General features: G+C 34.3%; 1 protein-coding gene across 2 annotated transcripts in view; it reads left to right on the plus strand.

Annotated features, from left to right (window-relative positions):
- The first annotated feature begins 21,686 nt into the window (after positions 1–21,686).
- Positions 21,687–21,992, plus strand: part of LOC114305812 (protein GET4) — a 38,904-nt gene continuing 38,598 nt past the window's right edge. The window contains exon 1 of one of the 2 annotated variants that reach the window (XM_082883021.1): positions 21,687–21,865. In XM_082883021.1, coding sequence (XP_082739147.1) covers positions 21,818–21,865 — 48 coding nt within the window. In that variant the 5' untranslated portion in view covers positions 21,687–21,817. The remainder of the gene's footprint in view (positions 21,866–21,992) is intronic. The other variant, XM_082883022.1, reaches the window with a different exon arrangement.

Here is a 21,992-nt window from a genome sequence, read left to right on the forward strand (position 1 = left end):
CACAGTTACAAAATGAACACACACTAGGTTACACACTTGGGAATCAATGACTTAGTCCCTATCTTGACTCGGTATGGTTCTACATCCATATCCTCATTAAGATGCCTTAAACATGGCCTAGGAATGCCTAGGATGGAATGAGAATGAAAAGATGCACTTTAAAACACTTTTCAAAATTTTCAGAAAACAGAGGTCTCGCTCAAGCGTGGCTTTCTACGCTCGAGCGGACATGCAGACAAAGGAGTTCCACTCGAGCGTGACTTCCTTCGCTCGAGTGGACTGTAAACTCATGAAAAGTACTGGATGCATGCAATTCACGCTCGATGGGCGCTCGACCTCCGCTTCAGCGTGAGACACAAGTCCTCACTCGAGCGTGCATTCCCTTGCTCGAGCCGATTATAAACATATGAAAAGTACTAGATACACGCATTTTATGCTCGAGCGTTACTTTTCCCGCTCGAGCGGGATGCATGTACTCAGAGTGTACGCTCGAGCGTAAAGTCTTACGCTCGAGCGTGGGTCCAAAATTTGAAATTTCCAGATTGAACCTCCAAGCTCAAATTCAACATTTAAAGCATCAAATTCGATTCTTTTGGGCCAATTTTCTGGAAAGCACTTTAAAACTCATAATATGACATGTTTCAAAGATCAATTTGCAAAATCAAAGCCCAAAGGTAGTTCAATTAAACACAAATCCAAACAAAACTTCATGAACATAATGTATATGTAACCTGCAAGTGTTCAATTGAAATCAAAGCTTCAAATACTTGATCAAATGAGTCAATTCACTCAAAAACATGATGAGTTCATGGACCATAGCTAGAATATAGACATGCATGTGAGGATTTCCATGAAATCAACCTCAAACTCAACAATGTGTACATGCATGCATGATTCAAGCTTCAATTCAACAATTTAAAACCAATTCTGGACTTAGATCACTAATGGTTCATGGACCATGCAAGATACAACTAGAATTCAAGTTCAAGAAGATGATTCTCCTACCTTAGGTCTTCAATTTCAAGTCTTAGAGCTCAAATATGCAATGAATTCCTCAAATCTTCTAAGTCTCCAAGCCAAGTTCTTGATGAGCTAAGTTTTCTCCTACTCTCTCACTCTCTCTCCCACGGCTATGGCCAAGAAGATGGAGAATGATGCAACAAAATGATACAAATTCAAGTCTCAAGAGGTCTAATGAAGTGGCCCACTAATGTGGCAAAAAGGTAAATAATGCAACTAATGTAATTCAACAATATCAATCATTCCTAATCAACTTTTAATTAAATTTACCATAAAATTGCATAAATCCTAATCAGCACATAACACTAATCAATTTCTGATTCGGCCGCCGATAAGGCCTTCAATTTGCAGTTTAAAACATAAAACATGAACAGATCATTTAGCAATCAAACAGATAGACTTGCATTTAAACTAATACACTTAATTAATCAGTTCCGAATTTCAGTCAGATCAGTTACTTAACATGCTTAACCATAGTTTAGCACTAATCAGTAGTATATCAGTAAACAGTGGCGAGGGTTGTCACAATGAGAGAGGATAAGAGAAGGAAATGAGAAAGAGAGACGTTAGAGGGAGAGAGAGAGAAAGAGAGAGAGAGAATGAGTGGGGAAGATGTAGAGATAGAGAGTCAGCAAGTGGAGAAGAGATAATAGGTAGAAAGAGAATGAGTGAGGGTAGATGGAGAGAGAATGAGTGTGAGACAAGAGAGAAAGAGAATCAGTAGAAAAAGAGAGAAAGAGAGAGAGATGGATTAAATAGTTATGTTTAGTGGGAGAGAGATCGAATAATTATGTTTAATCTAAATAAAAAAAAAGAGTGTTTTTTTTAATCTAAATAAATAATTATAGAGTGTTTGTTTTTTCAACATATTTTTTTATATCTATTAAAAATACGCATAGTCTTTAATTATTGAAGTATTTTATATCAAATCAAGTTTTTAACTAATTTTTTACACAAATTTGATGAAAAGAAAAGATGAAAGATTACTATTCATTTTAAAACAAAACTCGCAAAATATAATTTATATTTACAAAAAATTTGTAGTGTTTTTTATATGATATATATATGAATAATGTTTTAATTATAATTATAGTACTATTTTGTTATACTACATTAAAATATCATCGCATATGATACAATTTTTGTTAATAAAATAAAAACAAGTTAAATTATTTTTATCATTTGTACATAAATTATCATATATAGCGTCAAAGTTGTTGGGGTCAAATGATTATTCCAGGCCAGTAGTGAATAATATGGCATTTTTCTAAAAAAGATTAGATAACCAAACAATTGCACTTAAGCAATCCAAATTTAGTGGATATATGGGAGTAATTTTTTTATATGCAAATGATTTTTTTTAATTTTTCAAAAAATCAACACTTTTATATTCTACTTGACTAGACAAATTAGAAAATATATATATATATATATTTGAAAAAGGTCCAAAAAAGACAAATAAAAAATCAAAACCGTTATCTTATCACCGCCAGCACCACTACTCTATCACCACCAACATTATCATTACCACCACAATCGCTATCCATCTACCGCAACCCCCACTACTCTACCTCCCACCCTTTCACGAACAACACTATCGTTACCACTACAACCGTTATCCCTCTACCTCCACCCCCACCACCACCACTCTACCTACACTACACCACCCCTTTACCTCCACTACACCACCCTTCCACCAACAACACTATCGTTACCACTACAACTGTTATCCCTCTACCCCCACCACCACCACTCTACCTCCACTACACCACCCATTGACCTCCACTACACCACCCTTCCACCAACAACACGATCGTTACCACTATAACTGTTATCCCTCCACCCCCACCACCACCACTCTACCTCCACTACACCACCTCTTGACCTCCACTACACCACCCTTCCACCAACAACACGATCGTTACCACTACAACTGTTATCCCTCCACCCCCACCACCACCACTCTACCTCCACTACACCACCCCTTTACCTCCACTACACCACCCTTCCACCAACAACACTATCGTTACCACTACAACTGTTATCCCTCCATCTCCACCCCCACCACCACCACTCTACCTTTACTACACCACCCTTCCACCACCAACACTATCCTTATCACTACAATCGTTATCATTTCACCTTCACCCCTACCCCTACCACTCTACCTCTCCACTACACCACCCTTCCACCATCAACACTGTTGTTACCACTACAATCGTTATCCTTCCACCTCCACCAATCTATTTCCACTACACCACCATTCCATCATCAACACTATCATTACCACCACAACTGCTATCCCAGCACCACCACTACCACTCTACTTCCACTACCACCAGTGACCACCCCCAACACCATCATTATCACAATAATTGCTATACCTTCATATTTACCACCACCATTGTCGCCTTTACTATGAAAACATCTTTACAACTATATAAAAATTAAAACAAAATTAAAACACCGTAATATTGTTGAAATTATTAAATATAATAAATTTTGAATTTTATCTTACTGTAAATGTCAAAAAAAAAGTGTAAGCATTAGAAGCATTCCACATCACCAATAACCACGTGCCAAGATAAACATGAAACGAAACTATTTTTCAATAACAAAATATTTTTTCAAACCAAACTAATTTTTTTGGGCTAATGATTACCAAACTTGTGCTACACTTTTGGTCATGCTACTCCCAATGTACAAATAAAATGATTTCTTCTGCAAGACTTTTGATTTTCTTCTACTCTTAATGTATCCACCATACCAAGATGACACGCATGCACTAGCATTTAATGCATGACAAGCTATCGGCTGCATAGTGAAGCGACCTTTGGTATTTTTTATTATTATTTTGGTAGATGGTGTATTTTTCTATTCTCAATAACCTGTAGGTGTATCTCAAAAAAAAATTTCTCTGATCCTTACTCCCGCCAACTCTATCTAACTATCAATATCTATCTCATTCTTCAAAGTGAAATTAAACTTGTACAGACAAATATATAACCAGAGCTTGAAGAGTTCAAGCAAGTTGATTTTAGCTTCTAAGGCACACATCGTTTCATGTACATACATAATTTTCTCTATTGGTTTCCATTTCTATTTATTTTCTCTTAGTTATTTTTTCTAATCTGTTGTATACTTGAATGATTTCACATTACATATTTTGAATGGATTTAAGCCAATGCATTAACTCTCAAGAAGTTGTGGAAGATGAGAATGTTGACGAGCCAATTGCTACTCCACTTTGGAAATATGTCCCAAAAATTTCTAATGAAATGCCCAATTCCAAAGGTGGAGGTGGCTTTGCAAAATTTATATGCAATTCTGGTTGCAAATTGGAGGCTTATACTGGTTCTTATTCCCGAGTTCATGCACACTTAATAGGCAAATTACTAGCCAACGAGCTCAAGGTATACAACTATGTCTAAAGGTGAACAAGACTGAAAGGGAGTTGCTGAAACAAGAGGAACTAGATGCACAACAGCTGTTTCTGGGAAATGCCAAGGCTAGAAAATTTCCTAGGTTCACTTTAACATCACAAGTACAATCTCAAACTATTAGGTCCTCTAATGTGCCACGCTCAGTCAAAGTTTCAATTGACAACATGTTTCATGTAAAAAACAGAGAAGAAGTATACCAAATGATTGCTAGGTGTCATTATAGCAATGGCATTGCTTTTAATGTTGTGAGGTCTCTATGGTGGGCAAATATGGTTACTGCTATTAATGATGCTCCAAAAGGGTACAAGTCTCCTAATTATGAGAAGGTGAGGACTAACTTGTTGGACAAAGAACAACACAAGGTTAAACAATCCCTCAACCCTTTAATGCAAGATTGGAGCATACATGGAGTTTCCATTGTTTCTGATGGTTGGTCAAATTTAAAGAATCAAACTTTGATTAACATCATGGCTGTTTCTGGTGGTAAGGCCATTTATTAATGGACATGATGTTTCTTCAAAGGAGAAAAATGTAACAAATATTGCTGATTTTTTGTTTAAAGTAATTGAATTTGTTGGACCCTCCAATGCGATCCAAGCAGTTACTGACAATGCCACTAATTACAAGGCAGCTGGAGCAATAATTCAGCTCAAGTATTCTCATATATTTTGGTCAGGTTGCTTAGCCCATACTTTGAATCTCTTGATGAAAGACATAGTCAAATGTGAGGATCTAACTTTGTTATTTGTTGATAAATCATATAAGAGGGGTAAAGAAGTGGTAAAATACATAAAAAAATCATAGTTCTTGTTAATACTTGTTCAAACATTTTTTGGTCAAGATCTTCTCAAAGCAAAGAAGACTATGTTTGGGCACCATTACAACGTCTTGTTAAAGTTAGACATGCTTTGTTGTCCATGGCTTTAAGCAAACGATGGGAAAATTTGAGAAAAAGTACATCATCTCCTCATTAGCATGACATGGTCCACCAAACCATTATGAATGATGATTTTTGGAGAAAAGCAAAAAGAGTCCTCACCATCACAAAACACATTTATAAGATGCCATCACAAAACACATTTATAAGATGCTTAGATTTTCAGATTCTGATAAGGCTGTCATTGGAGAGGTTTATGTGTTAATGGATACTGTGTTAGGGAACATTAAGGATACTCTTTCAAATGATCCTATTTTTTATGATTTGATATATCAATTTGTGGTGGAAAGATGGGATAAGATGAACATTCCTTTGTATTGTCTAGCCTATATTCTTGTTCATAAGTACTACACAAATTCTTGGTTGTCAAAATCTGCCCCAGGTGGTGTAAGAAGGTTAAAACCTCATTTTGATGTTGAGGTGCAAAAGGGGTATCTTGAGGCAATTGAAACAATGATTTGTGATCAAACTAAAGCTGTTGTTATAAGAAAACAAATTAGTGATTTTGTTAGTTGCAAAAGAGTTTTTTCACAACCTCAAGCAGTAAATGACAGAGCAATCGTAGATGTACTATCATGGTGGCATTTGTATGGTAGGGCAGCACCTGAATTATACTCTTTAGCATTGAAAGTGCTGTCTCAAAATGTGAATACGTCTTGTGCAGAAAGGTGTTGGAGTACCTATTCCTACATTAATAATGTGAAAAGGAATAGGTTAAATGTTGATCGAGCTGAGAAGTTGGTTTTTGTGCACTATAATCATAGACTCTTGTCAAGGTACAGAGAGGACTATAAAATTTTAAAAATTGGGATGCACATCCAGAAGATGCCAACATTGAAGAGGATATTATGGCAATAGAAGAAAGAGATAATGTATCACTTTCAGACAGTGAAGATGATACCACTCTTGCAGCTTCAAATGTTCAACCATGTCTAACTCCAACACCATTGCCTACATCTTCATCATTTCCACCTCCTACTTCTCAAGAGCATTCAATGGAACAAGTAGTAGCACGAAGAAGACTTGAAAAAGCACGTCGCAAAAGACAGAAGAAGTGAAAAAAAGGGCAGAATAAGTGAAATATTTTGTTATGTGGAATTGTAATATTTTGTTTTTTACCTTGGTTTTTGACTTTCTTTTTGGTTGCTTACTTTTTGGAAACTATGAGAATTAGTGAACTCTTTTGGTTGTCAAATCTTTTTGTTTGAATAGATGATTAAGAATTAATGATATTTGTATTAGTGATGAATTTTCTAATGAAATTCTATTATATTTTTGTGTAGCAATGTAAGTCATCAAATTTAATATATTTAAATAAAGCCACTCCAAAAAATAAATACATGCTAAATTTTTGAATTAATTTATTTATATATACATAATATACACACATATATATATATAAGCTCTCCCCAAGGCACTTCCAACCTAAGAAACTTCTATCGGCTCATGCTCTCCCACTCCCGCCTTCGCCCCTGCTTCGTGCAACTAAGTTTTGGACAACTTTCGGTATATCAAAACCATTCATTATGCAAAGAAGTGAGAAATTGAGAAAATGTATGACAAATTATGAAGCGAGGAAAAGAGATTGGCAAAAGAATGGAGCAAAATCATTAAGAATCGAGAATGTTATGGAGTCCGAAAGATGGTTTGAAGAAAAGTCAAAAAGGGGAAGAAGAATCATATTTTTGGTCAATTTTAAGAGCTTCGATGACACACAAAAGATGTAAAATGAAACGTATGAAGGGTGTTACAAAATCTCAACGAAGGAGATAAAAATGTTTGAAGTGGTGGGTTTGAATATGAAAAGTCGTAAATTTGTTGGGTCTTTATTGTGCACTGGAGTAATTTTTGCATGCGAATAGGATATATGCCATGTGATACCTTGTACTATTGCTAGGGATGTAATCGGTTTGGTACAGTCGGTATTTAGGTAAAAAAATTCACCAAACTAATAATACCAGTTTTATTATTTTGAATACAGATACAGACTGCTTCTTCCATCAAACTACACTGAACCGAACCGATTGAGACGGTTCGATTTGGTGCGATTTAATCGGTCTAGGACCTTCCAAACTTGAGCCACTTTTAAAATAATCACTAATCTATATAAAAATATTAAGTTAGTTATTTGTCCACCATTTCAAACATATCTAATCCATCCATTTAATAAATACTTTTCAATTCCTAGATTAACGCACACAAAAAAAAAATACTAAGGTATTAAAAATAATGAGTTAGAGATAAGATTCTATATAGTAAGAGTTTACAAAACTAGGTTATAAAGATGATAATGTTAATTAATTAAGTTAAATAATTTATTATACTTATTAATATTATTATATTATTAGATTATATATAGATATATATTATAAATACAACATATGTTGAAGCGGTCGATTTCGGTTTAGTTTGGTGCACAAGGTGCTTGAATCGACACTGAACCAAAAATTAAAAAAACCAATCTAAAAAATCACACAGATCGATTCTTGTTTAAAAAAAAATCAAATATAGCCAGTTCAGTCTGGTTCAATCAGTTTTTGGTCAATTTTTTCAGTTTTTCTTACATCCCTAACTATTGTGATTAGCTTTTGTAACATGCCTGGAGGGCTACTCGTACACATTAAACAATTTGGACCCTCGATTTCTTCGATCTAGTCTCACAAGTGCGATGTGAAACATAGATGAGAGTCCAAATTTAACAACTTTTATAGAAATCCATTTTATTACAAATTCTTTGCCAAAAATGGATAACATCACCAGATCTTAGAGCCCCGCCTAATATTTTGAAAAAATTAGGAAACCTATGACTCGTGCCAAGGCCACTATTCGTCGTAACCATGGATGCTTGCCTCAGAACCTTAGGTATGAGAGAGGAAGGTCATTAATTGAGCACCCCTGCTCACCTGATCAAAGATTAGCCTCTACTAAGCCATGATATAAATTTTATTTAATTTATCTGTTTATATTCTGATTTAATTAATAAATCCTAAAAATTACTATGTAAAACAAACAAATATAGACTATGTCATTCATTTTGGAACAACTTGATTTCATGTATTTTAATATTATTCCAAATTGAACAACACAACCTCCATCCACTGGTATTCATAGAGATATGTCAAATAAGCAAATAGGCACATGGTATGATACTAAACAAGGTAAGAAAAACACACAAAAGTAATATGCTAAACCATAAAAACTCACAAATTTACTGGCATCCCACAAACAACTATAAAACAAAGTTAGCAAAATATGCATAATCCCATATACAAAATCCTAATACAATTCACCCATAGAATACAACTAAAGATCCGAATTCTAATATATGACATGTGAATCATCTCAAGACATAAGGTAGCACACAAAATCACATAGGAATTGATTAAACCCACAAATGAAAATGAGTCGAATCTAGATGCATGAAATATGAATATGATGAAAAAGAAAATATGATGCTATGTATAGATATGGGAAGTAATTAAATAAATGGGATAGAAAGAAATGGGATTGGAAGACATACATAGAAAGGGGTAGAAAGAAGTTGGAGTTGGGAATTATTACAACACTGAATAATTACAAAACCAAAAAAAAATACGTAGGATTGGGAGATTATTATAACAGAACCGAAACTAGCAAATCATATGAATAAGATAAAAAAATAAAAAATAAAAAAAGTTACTATTCATTCGGTGCAACACTATTCATCTGTTGAAAATTATTCTGTCTGTTGTTGACTGCTCTGTTTCGCCCGGAAAAACTTATTTTGCAGGAGAACTATTCATCTAGCAGACTATTATTCATCGCCCGTAGTACTATTTACCGCAGCAGGTACTATTCACCCTCCTTGGTCATTACTCATCTTATTGGACATTTTTTCATCCGTGGTCACTATTCATCACCAGAGATACTATTTATCATTGGGGTTACTATTCACCGTCAAAGGATACTATTCGCCACTAGAGATTACTATTCACCACCGGTCACTATTCATTCGGTAGGGTCACATTTTTAACAAATTAGGTGGTTTTGACAAACTATTTAAAACGATAAATTACAACAGTTTATTTAGGCGGTGTGGCACCGACCATTCAAAGCGGTAAATTACAACAGTTTATGTACAATAGTAAATATTACATATTTAAAATAATAAAGAAAATACAAGAAAATAAATGAGAAGATTGCAAAAATTCACCTTTGGAGAAAATGGTGAATCTTCTGATTATCAAACTTTCTTCTTTACACCCTCACGGTTATGGTGTATGCTTCAAAATCTCAGCCAGATGTTTCAAATTTTAGTTTTAATGGAGTTGTGGATGGTGTATATTAGTGAATAGGAAGGTTGATTAAAATAAATTTGAAATTTTGGAAATCAATTCATCTCCCCTAAAATTTATTGAAAACAAATTCTCTCTCTCTTTTTTTTTCTTTTCTTTTCTTTTCTTCTTCTTCTTCTTCTTCTTCTTCTTCTTTTTTTTTTTTTTTTTTTTTGAGCTCTCCCTTTTTCTCTTGATCCTTTTTCATTCCTCTCCCTTTGATTGCCTTATATAGGCAAAAACTAGGAAGAAAGAAACAAACAAAATATAATATAATTATGATGATCGAGAATGATTATTTGCTTAATTCTCCTTAGTTCCTCATTGGGTTGTAGTGTCCGGAAGTTTAGTCCTCAAAACAAAAACTTTGTTCTTGCCTTTCGGTGATTGATTTCCACTTGTTCCAGAGAGTACGGGGTCAGGTCTGGAGTGCCTGGGAACCGAACCGGAAAATTCTGAGCTGCTGGACCAGGGCCGCACATACAAGGCCCTTGGGCCGCACATGTAGGGTGGGGCCGCACGTGTGGGGAGGGTGAGGCTTGAGGGGCTTGCACACTACCTAAAAGGCAGGTGCGGAAGGTGGTGCGGGAAGGACCACCGCACGTGCGGGAGTGAGGGCCGCACGTGCGGGGAAGGCACTCCGCACGTGCAGGGAAGGGCGCCGCACGTGTGGGATTCTGGGCAGCCGAACCTCTGTGTTTTTTTTTTTTGCTCTTTTGGCCGAATTTGTATCACATTTGGGGCTTCTCTATCTCACTCTAAACCTCATATTTTCTCCTCATTCTCTCTAGAAACCTTCATCAAAACCCTAAAACTCTTTGATTCTTGTAATCCATTAGGTCCAAATCCATCATCATCCCTCTCAAGCTTTGGAGATCTAGAGCTAGGGCTCCTCTTGGTGTTGTGGAAAGTTGAAGAATCTTCCATCAAAGCTAGGGTTTCATCTCCATTTCTTCATCAAACATTGAGGTAGGGGATTTCCTTGAGCAATATATATGTTTATGTAAGTTTGTGATTGATTTGTGAGTTCTCCCTTGGTATTTCGAAAATGGGTTTTTGTTTCAAGAAATGGATGGTTTTGTAAGAGAAATCTATCCTTGTCATTTGTAAGTTCTAAATTTTGAAATGTGGAATCGTGATGTTGAGATTAATGTGTTTAGAGGGGTTTTTGAAATGAGATAAGGAAAGGTTAAGGTTTTTGGTGAAAAACATAGAAGCTTGGGGGTTTTGGGAATAATGGGGGAAATCAAGGGATTTTTCTTGAAATGAATAAAAGGGTGAGTGAGAATTTCATAATGTTGATATTATGTGATCAATTCTAGATGTATAAAGGTTGGAAACCTCACTTAATTTTTTTTATTGGTCACCTACATATACAAATGTGATTATAAATTGTACATTGTTGTGTTCCTTGATATATGAATATTGTTGTGAAAGGAAATTATTGTTCAAACATCGCTCTAGCTTTGGAAATATTTAGAATGTGAAAGTATATGAATTGTAGGTTCATTGTCGTATAAAGATCCATGATAGCAACTTTGTACCAATTTATGAAATAACATGGAGAAGGGAAAATTAGGAATGCAATTGTTGTGGTAATGTTGTTGGAATAACTTGGAATTGGAGAAATACTACGAGGCATGGATTATCATTGCATTTCATATTCTTTCAACTAATTATTATGCATCGTGTATCTAGATTGGAAACATTTACATTCAAGAAAGGAATATATATATATACATATATGGTAATGAAAACAGCGATAATGTGTATGGGGTAAATATGTTGGTGAGTCTGGTGAGGGGGTGTAGATGAATTGATAAGTTGGCCTGAGTGTCCGGGGTGAAAAACCGAAAACACGCGCGGAGGAGGTACCACTTCCCTTTCGATTAGCAACCGGTAAAGTGGGGTTATTGGTAGTGCTTGTTGAGCCTACTTGCAGACACCAACCTAGGGACTACTTGTGTCGTATTTACCGCCCATTATGGTTAAAATTGGAAATTGGAATTGATGAGATTGCAACAAAATTGTTATCGAAAACATGGTGATTTTCAAGAAAGATATGACATGATATGAGACCATCTTGAAAAGGCATTGCATGGCATTTGCACTTGCATTAAATATTAGATATCTTACATAAATGTATATATTTTGTTAGGGATTTCTCTATTGGGTTTTATGCTCACCCTTATTGGATTTTGGTGCAGGAAAAGACGTGGTGATCCCGCCAAGTTGAGGGCGTAGATAATTGTGAAGAGTACATAGCTCTATTTTATTGTGATTTAATTGCTAGCCAAGGGTTATTTTTGTGTGGTCCGAGAGGCCACTTTTGTGTAACCGGGCTTAAGCCTTGGAAGTTGTAGCCTATATGGGCATTTATTTGTTTTGAGAACTATATGCTTCACATGCTATAGATTCACGTGTTTTTCTTACCAATGAATGTATAATCTACATGTGAAACTTTTGTATAAACTCGTTTATTAACTATGCAAAGATGGAAGGATTATTGTCATTGTTTAGTGAACGTTAGTTGATATGGTTAGTTTATGTTAAATTATTTCAGAGCGTTACAATAATAATAATAATAATAATAATAATAATATATATATATATATATATGCAATTGAATCCAGCAGGCGGGGAGAGATTGGTACCGACCTCTCTCTTTTTTATAGCCAAACCCTCCCTACAAACAAACAAACTATATGCATATTATATAATATAATAAATATCTAATATATGTATATGCATTATTTGCTTGGATTTTTTATTTTTTTATTATTTTTCTTTTATAATATATATAATATAATATCTAAAATGTATAATTTATACCAATTTATATAGAAACACCAAAACTATGAACAAATACATAAAATTATGTACAATAACAAAATACTAAACTAATAAAATATATTTTAGTATTTTAAAACAATTTGACCAAAACGGGTGAAGGTTGAGATTAAAATTAAAATTTGATTTTTTTGCTGAGAAATTCACAAAATAGCATATTTCAATTTTCATCATTCGGTGGTCAGAAGAAAGCACCCAAGTTAGGGCTGGTTAAAGTAGGATGTCTACATCTTTGACAGTAGGGTCCACTACATTTATATTGGGTGTTTGGGAAACAATAGTGAGCATATACATTTGTGATTGATGGAAAGTAGTGCCACGTGATACCCTATTGGTATACAAAAATATCTCTACGCTCTGGAATGACAAGGAGATGAATAGGGATTTAATCGGTTCGGTACGGTCGACATTTAGGTAAAATTTTTCATCAAACCGATAATGTCGGTTTTATTATTTTGAGTATTGATACAAACTGTTTTTCCCATCAAAAGAACCAATTGAAACGGTTTGATTCGATGCGTTATAATCGATTTAGGACTTTTCAAACTCGAGTCACTTTTTAATATAGTCACTAATCTATGTAAAAATATTGAATTAGTTATTTGTCCACTATTTCAAATATATCCCATCCATCCATTTAATATATACTTTCAAATTTCTAGATTAACAAAAATACAAACAAACAAAAATAATAATAATAAATACTAAGATTTCAAGAATAATGAATTAAAGTTAAGATTATATATAATAAGAGTTTGCAAACTTAGATTGTAGAGATTATAAGGTTAATTAATTGAGATTAATAATTTATTATACTTATTAATATCATTATATACATATATATATATATATATATATTATAAATACAATACATGTTGAAACGGTCGATTTCGGTTTAGTTCGGTACACAAGGTGCTTGAACTTATATCGAAATGAAAATCGAAAAAAATCAAATTAAAAAACTACACAAACCGATTTTTGTTAAGAACAAAAAGACCAAACATAGTCGTTTCGGTCCGATTCAATCGATTTGGTCAGTTTTTTTTGTTTTTCTTACATCCCTAGAGATAAGGTGGGTTTTATCCTACGCTTTTCGGTCCTTGGTGTTATGGTGCATCCAAGTTGATTGAGTGGTTCAATGACTTCGATGATGACAACCCTAAGATTTTTCGATGTGTAGAATCCATTTTTGGAGTTAGATTGTGCAAATTTTGAATTAAGATGATGATTGACAACCGACAAATCTAAGAGAATCAAATGGAAGATCAAATCGTGTCCGATTGAGGTGAAATTTCAGTAGGATGATCATGGAGCTAGGACGGACATATCCAAAGACTAGAATCATAAATCCAATCACACAATAAACTGTTAACAATCTGACCATCATAAGAACTCCTTTAAATCCTTCATTTCTTCTCTTTTTGTTCTACCTTGTTTTGTTATTTTACTATGCTATGTAGATGATGATATATGTGATATTAAATATTGGTTAGATAGTATAATTATATAATGTATGAGATTGGTGATTATAACATGATTTCTTATTTATTCGGTAAGTTATCCCTATTATTTTAGAAATTGTTAAAATAACAAATAATTATGAAATCAAATTTAGTTTAAAAAGAACATTATTTGATGTATGTATAGCATGTGTGATTTTTAATAAAGTCTAAAAAGATATTTTTAATAGTCTAAATAATTCTTCAAAGTCTTTGACAAAAATATCTGAAATTATATGTAAAGTATTCTTAATTGTGGATTATCAAATCTATGCCATATCTCTTATATGTTTTAGTCTTGTGATATCATATATGCTTTATTTTATCATGCCTTAGTTGTCTCATGTTTAGCTTTGTTTAACGCTGTTGTAATTACACGTTGTTCTAACCTAAAGCATAATGAAATTAATGAAGGAGAAACCTAATCTGATGGTAATGGGTTTATGCTCACGTGCTATATTTTGAAACAAAGATTGTAATTTTTGATTCGGTAATAAGGATTTCGATAATGAAATAATGATAGGACGTGTTCCTTTTGAGTTAAATCTTGCACAAATGGTTGTCGCATCAACCCTAGGATGGAACGAACATATTCGAACCCTATGCAATGGTTTGATTTGGTGAGATAAGGTTGGATCTAGATGGGACATTCAGGAGGATAAAACATTTTTAGATAAAGTTGGGTTCAGGATGATAAAACTTTTTCTTATAGCCATCCCTTTTGAGGTCCACCAATGGCGTTGCACGATATATAATTGATCCAGGCATCTGTGGTAAGGTCTGCAAAGTAGCAAAAATGAGAGTTCCAAATAGTCCGGTATCTAGTTCTAGCGGTTGGAGGATATGTCTGTCACGCCCCCAAACCGCCCCTAGTAGTTTGGTGCCGTGATGGCCAGTAACCCGAGGTTACCGAAGGCCGTCTTACAAAAAAAAAATCACACACAATCAGAGTATAAAATATGGGGCTTACAAGTGCGGAAGCAATATATATACATATACAAAATCTAGATAGTCCATGAGAGCCGTGCATAAGTCCAGTAGAATGTCATACATCAAACATCTTTACAAGTCTTACAACTTAAATACAAGAATGAAATGAAATACAAAACACATCTTGACCAGAAGGCTTCTCAAGCCGACATATACAAGTGCAAATGAAAAATAAGCCGAGAAGCATGATCTTCAAGATGGTGCAAAAATGCCAATCCAAAACATGTCGGCAAGCACCCAAAACACATCGGCAATCACGTCTAGGCCTCAATGCCCTCTTGTTCATCACCTACATATATATAGAGAGGGTGAGCTTGGATACTCAGTGAATGATATTAGAAATAAAGGTTTTGCATGATTGATATCCAAGGTTTCTTACAAAACAATACAATAGTACACTTTACAATCAAGGGAAAAGTCAAGTTCATTTGCCGGCTTTCAAGTTCCTTGGATGTTAATAACATCTACTTATTTCAAGGGGTGATGACATATCAAGACAAGAGTGCAGTTGCATTATAGTCCCCTGCAACTAAGGACTTTCAAGACAAGCTGTGCTGCGAAAGTTTATAGTCCTCTAGCACTAAGGACTGTCAAGACAAGCTGTGCTGCGAAAGTTTATAGTCCTCTAGCACTAAGGACTGTCAAGACAAGCTGTGCTGCGAAAGTTTAGAGTCCTCTAGCACTAAGGACTGTCAAGACAAGCTGTGCTGCGAAAGTTTAGAGTCCTCTAGCACTAAGGACTGTCAAGACAAGAGTGCAGTTGCATTATAGTCCCCTGCAACTAAGGACTTTCAAGACGAGTCATCAAAACAAGATAGCATTTGATATACAAAATAGGGATAGTCATTCATGCTAGATCAAGTACTTTTCAAAACAAGGCAAGACGGGATTTATGAAAGCAAGTGTAACATAGCTTTATTAAAAATACCACTCACATCGTTTCTTCGCACGTCGGGGTCGAGACAAGCCCAAGTCCTACAACACATGGCAAAGCCTATTGAATGCGCTTTCAAACAAGTCTCTCATGTACACAAATGTTTTCGGAAAACATGCTGGGCACCAACCAGGTCTAGGCCGAGGTTCCACACCTCCTTGCCGAGGTGTGTTCCCGAGGGCCACATGCAAGGAAAAGAGGTCGGGAAACTCTGGGTTTCCCTCTGTTGATGAACATGAAGAACATGAGTGTGAAAACATGAAAAATACGAATGTTTGATCATAATCTGCCATCACGAATCTGGGATTTTCGTGCTATGAGTTTGAAAACATGGACCTGGGTACCCGTAGTTGAAAATCATGCAAGAACAAACACAAAACTTGAGTCTAGGCGAAAAGCTTTCGGATCAAAACAAGACTTTCTTGAAGAACACATGAATGTCATTTTCTCTTTCTAGAATCGAGCTTCAAAACGATGCATGGCTTACAAATCATTTTCAATCATGCAATGCAGTAACATAAACCTAAAGAACATCATGAGCGAATCAAGAATCTAACCTTAGAACACAGATCTAACGGTCCGATCTCTAGGAATCAAGCTTGAAGATCTACTTCTCTCTCAAGAACTCTTCTCCCTCTTCTAGAGCTTCTCTCTCTCTACAAGGCAAGTTTATGATACCAAATGATAGTTTTCTATACCCGGTTCTGGGGTTAACCCTCTGCTGAGACACGTGGCGGCGACTGGTTGGGTTTATCCTGAAAAGGTGGCTGACAGGCCAGACAAAGCATGGTGGAAGGGTGTTCATCAAGCAAAGCGGTATGGGCTTTCTGACAGACTATGACATCGACTAACAACAAGGCATATCTAACAAGCTACACGGAGTGGCACTCCGGCAAGGGGTGACATCGGCTAACAAAGACTTCGGCGACTAAGGTGACAATGACCTCGGCTAGGAAGGACAACACTTGACTAAGCTGTGCCACATCTTGGCCTAGATGCGCCACACCTCGGCCTAGGTCATACCACTTCCAGGACGAGATCACTTGTGTGCAAGGTAACATCTCGGCTAATGTGGTCAAGGCAAGGACTGAGGTCGACAAGGGGTTTCAAGATACTAATGCCAGACTAAGGATGACCTCGGCATTGGAATAACGTCGGCTAGCATAACTTAGGCAAGGCGTAACCTAAGTTTCACATCAAGGAAGGAATAAGACAAGCACACTACACTTAGACAAATCTCAAGGCTTCAAAACAAGGCATGGATCACATTAACTCAAACGAAACAAATCGCAACACACACATGCAAGCTAAACAAGTCATAATTACACAGATGCTCATGAACATGATGAGAACATGAAATGTGGGTCACTACAATGTCTCTTTAGGGGACTCTAGTGGCTTTGATCTCACTGTTATTACTAACTATTACGTGTTACTAATTGACTGTGACTTATTGTTGCTATGTATAATTGTCATTTATGGTTGTGTATTGTTGTAATTGTTCGCAATTCTCTATAATTTCTATGTACACAAATTATATGTTGTACTTCAACTTGTTCGTACTGTCTACGTAATGCTCCGAAATAATAACAATAACCCATCTCATAATATTCCTTACAATTCATCAATAACATCATATTTAATATTTCATTCATAATCCTTAATCATACAAAAGATGACATATGCGTGTATACATTTGTAAATTCTAGATCCTGAATCTATAGCATATGAGATGTATACATGAATTGAAATAAAAGGAGAATAAAGTAATTTTATGCCATAATGACTACATATTTCCAAGTCAATATTTGGGTGCAATAAAATGAGTTTAACTCAATACAATTAAAGCACAAAGCTTGTACAAAAATAATTACATCAAATAAATAAAATGAAGCCCTTGGCTCAAAGTCCTCTCTAGTTATGTCTTTGGTGGAGGCATATTTTCAATGCTTGAAAGTTATTTTCCACATAGAGTGAGTTAAAACCCAGTAGAGATACTTTAACACAATATATAAATCTTAACGAAATCAAAAGGTGGATGCATATGCATGCCAATTGTCAAATGTTTTATATTTCAATCTCAAACAATGTAATGCCATATTATGTATCAATTCATGAAAATTATCTTTTATATAAGAAAACAGGGTAGTGGATACAAAACACTGAAAATCTCTAGGTACGTGTCTGCTAGTAGGCTATACAAGCACTACCAAAGCCATTTTACCGGTACTAACTAGAAGGATCGACACCTAACCATGTAAGTTTCTCGATTTTTACCAAGGACACACAGGCCAACATAATAACCACAACCACACTCCCTAACCAGATTCACCAATGTATTCACCATTTTTTCTCAAAACAATACATTTTCAATGTTTAAGTATGAAACAATGTTTAATGCAAGATATATTAGTAATTAGTTTTAATTTACCTAATCCTCATGCAATTTCTACAACAATTAAAGTTATCCGTCACCGATAGCTCAAAACAAATATTTCTATTCAACAAATAATTTTCAACAAAAGATATAATTTCATCATTTTCAAAATAAGAGTGATATTACATATCCAACTCCACCATCATCATCAAATACACGTTCATTCTATTCTTTCAAAACCCAACATCATTTCCCTTTTCTTCCACAACGATTTTAGAACAAAAACCCCTTTATTTTCCAAAATCAAATTTAAGTAAAAAAAGCCACCATTTTAATATATCTCAACCATAAACACATCCCCACAACCTTTCTTTAGAACCTATTTGAAAACCCCTATTTACATTTCAAAATCAAATCCTAGGTTTAACCCAAAATCCCTTAATCACTAGATTCTTTTAATGGACAAATAACTAAGGTAAAAATCATACCAAAGGTTAAAGAAATCTCTACCTCAAGATTTAGAAGACGAAGAAAGCAAGGTTTGAAGTTTGGCTAAGTCAGAAATGAGATTTTCTTCGATTAGAACAAAGCTTTAGACGAGCTCTACCATTTTCTCCAAAGAGTTATGGTGGAGAAATCAATGGGTGGTGGTATATTTGAGGTTTTAAGTAAGAACTGTAGAGAGAGAAATTGAAGAACTAGGGTTTTGAAATGTTTTAGAGAGAGAGAGAGAGCAAATGAAAAGTGATTCAAAAATCATTTTTCCTAAGCTGATATATGCGCAGACCGCTCGAGTGACCAAAACACCGCTCGACTCGAGCGTCAAACACAATAAGTGACATCGCTCAAGTGACCAAAAACATTGTTCGAGCACACAATGACCCCCTCCTAGAAGCTCAGACCTATAAAAGACTGCTCGAGTGCAAGAAATACCACTCGAGCGAAGATACTCTACTTCTAGACGTTTTTTAGACTGTAAAAGACTGCTTGAGCACAAGAAAAACTGCTTGAGTGAACAAGAAGAAAATTGGACTGCAACTCTTTGAAAAATTAATCCCCAACCTGTTCCAAACGCAACAAGAACTCCTAAACAACCAAACTCAACTACCAGCAAGATGAAAATGAAATGAACAATAGTAAAATATATGGATTCCCGAATTCAAAGCAATAAATGGGTTGGGTATAAACCATAATCATTATAGTCTATACTTGTTTGTATATTTCAAGAGTGTAGAAAGTTAGGGTGTGTGTGTGTTCTTATTCGACATCACAACTTATGGTTATTTTCAGTGCCCTGACATTAATGCCAGATTTTGAAAGAATTCACTAGCGAAGAAGATGTTATGGAAAAGCTCAAAAAATTGCAATAGGCGTAGACCAATGTCGGGTTTTTCATTTTGCTATTGAAATTTTATTTTACTTATAATTTGTAAAATTAGGGCAGTGTCATTTGTAATATATTTAACTTTGATGTATTATTATTTATTTTTAGACTCGTAACCTTAGAAAAATCCTATATTTATTTGTTAATATATTATTTGATGTTCCTGATTTTTGGGGCATCACAGTGGGTAATGCAATTTTGATATGAACTTTAATATCACCATTTCATAATGGTAATTAAACTTTGAAACTATAGTGTCTTTATTTATATTCTAAAATTCATGTGAACCTTCACATTCATATGTTCTAGTGTGAACATTTACATCATGTATATATCCAAAATGAAAATTGAGGCTTGTGATTGTGTGATTTGATGTAATGCTGATGTAAATCTTAATATCACATTGTCACAGTGGTAATGAATACAGTGAAAACATACTCACCATTCAATCTTATATGAGTATGTGAATATTAACACCGATTGACAACAAGATGACAATTTTCCATTTCAAATTAATGTGAATATCAACACTGATTAATGATATGAACATTCACATCATATGTATATTAGATACATTACCAATCTCAAAAAATCATTGCTAAATTGAAATCCAACACCCAAAAACCAAAATCAATGGTAGCAATAAAATCAGAAATCTAAAAAATCTGAATCCCTTAAAAAAAAAAAAAATCACCCATATTCTCCTCTTCATTATCTTCATCGTCATCATTGTCACTATTATCAACAATTCCTGCAATTCCACTATTACACCAATCCAAATCAAATTAAACCCATCTCTCCTTTGTACAAAGAATGGCCTATTACTGTACTAGAGATCTCACTCCTCACAATCCTGATATTTCTCTCAAACTTTTACAGAAAAACTATCCACACAAAGTAGAACCAAAACTAGAAATAGAAACAGAAATGGAAACAAACCTCACCCAAGCTCATCATTGTCTCTATCTCCGCCGATTGCAATTATCTTGCCACCGTCGATTTCGACTGGATGAAACCTGATTCAACATCCGATGAAGAAATGAATACGATCTCAAAATCGTATCACACTAAATCCCCAGTAAACAATGATCACGCAAAACTGCCAAAACAGAAAGAGCAAAATATGAAAAACATGTTTATCTTATTTTGTGTGTAATACATATGAATAAAATAAAATAAGGATATAATAGTCTAACAAAAAATACAAATCAATACCTACTAGAATAAAAGTCTAAACGAATGACATTAGATAGGTTTGCAAGAAAACTTTATGGACTTATTAAGTTACAAGTCCTCTAAAAGGGATTTATAAATAAATCTTCTAAATAAAAAGTACGTATCATTTTTTTTGCTTTTACCTTTTTGAATGGAAAAATTAATTTTTAAAAATTTTAAAATATATTTTTTATATTTATTTTTTGTCAAACTAATTTTTATTTTTTCAAAAAGAATTTTTTTTTCCAAAAAATGAAATCAAACAACGCCAGTGTTTTAATTTTTTTGTCAATTTATTCTTAAAATGAATTTGTATTCAAAATTAGATAAAAATATCAAATTAATAATCACATGTAAAATTCATCATTAGAGATTGTTTAGCATATGCTAAAGTAGCATATTATCTTATTTGAATTACATTACATTTTATTTAGGTTACAACACTTCAATCCCAACTTATATTTAATATACATATATATATATATATATATATATATATATATTTATAAAAAGACAAAAAAAATACTAATTTAACACTTTATAAACAACCCTGTTTAATATAAATTTAATAATATATTTTTTTATATTAGATGATAGCCAACTTTCTAGGGTGGGGGGAAAAAATTGAAATACTGCAGTATTATTTTAAAAACTATAAAATATAAAATAGGGTTATAAATTTAATAATATATTTTTTTTATATTAGATGGTAGTCAACTTTCTAGGGTGGGGAAAAAAAATTGAAGTACTGCAGTGTAATACAATACAATACAGTACGCTCACTTTTCACCAGCGTGGGTGTTACCTCATTCTCACAGATATATCTGCAGCAGCGAAGTCTGAAATTGGAGAGCCATGTCGCGAGAGAGACCCAGAAGAGGAGTACTACCTCCTGCCCAAGAGGTATCATATGATCAACCTCAATCACTCACTCATAATCTTATTATCATTCTTGTTCTTGTTCTCCAGACTACCGTTTAGTCTATTGAATTTTCCCCTCTCGTTGAAATCACATGATAATCATCAATAT

Source organism: Camellia sinensis, chromosome 8 (genome assembly GCF_055761805.1).
Source record: "Camellia sinensis isolate YWXY chromosome 8, ASM5576180v1, whole genome shotgun sequence".
NCBI classification, from domain to species: domain Eukaryota; kingdom Viridiplantae; phylum Streptophyta; class Magnoliopsida; order Ericales; family Theaceae; genus Camellia; species Camellia sinensis.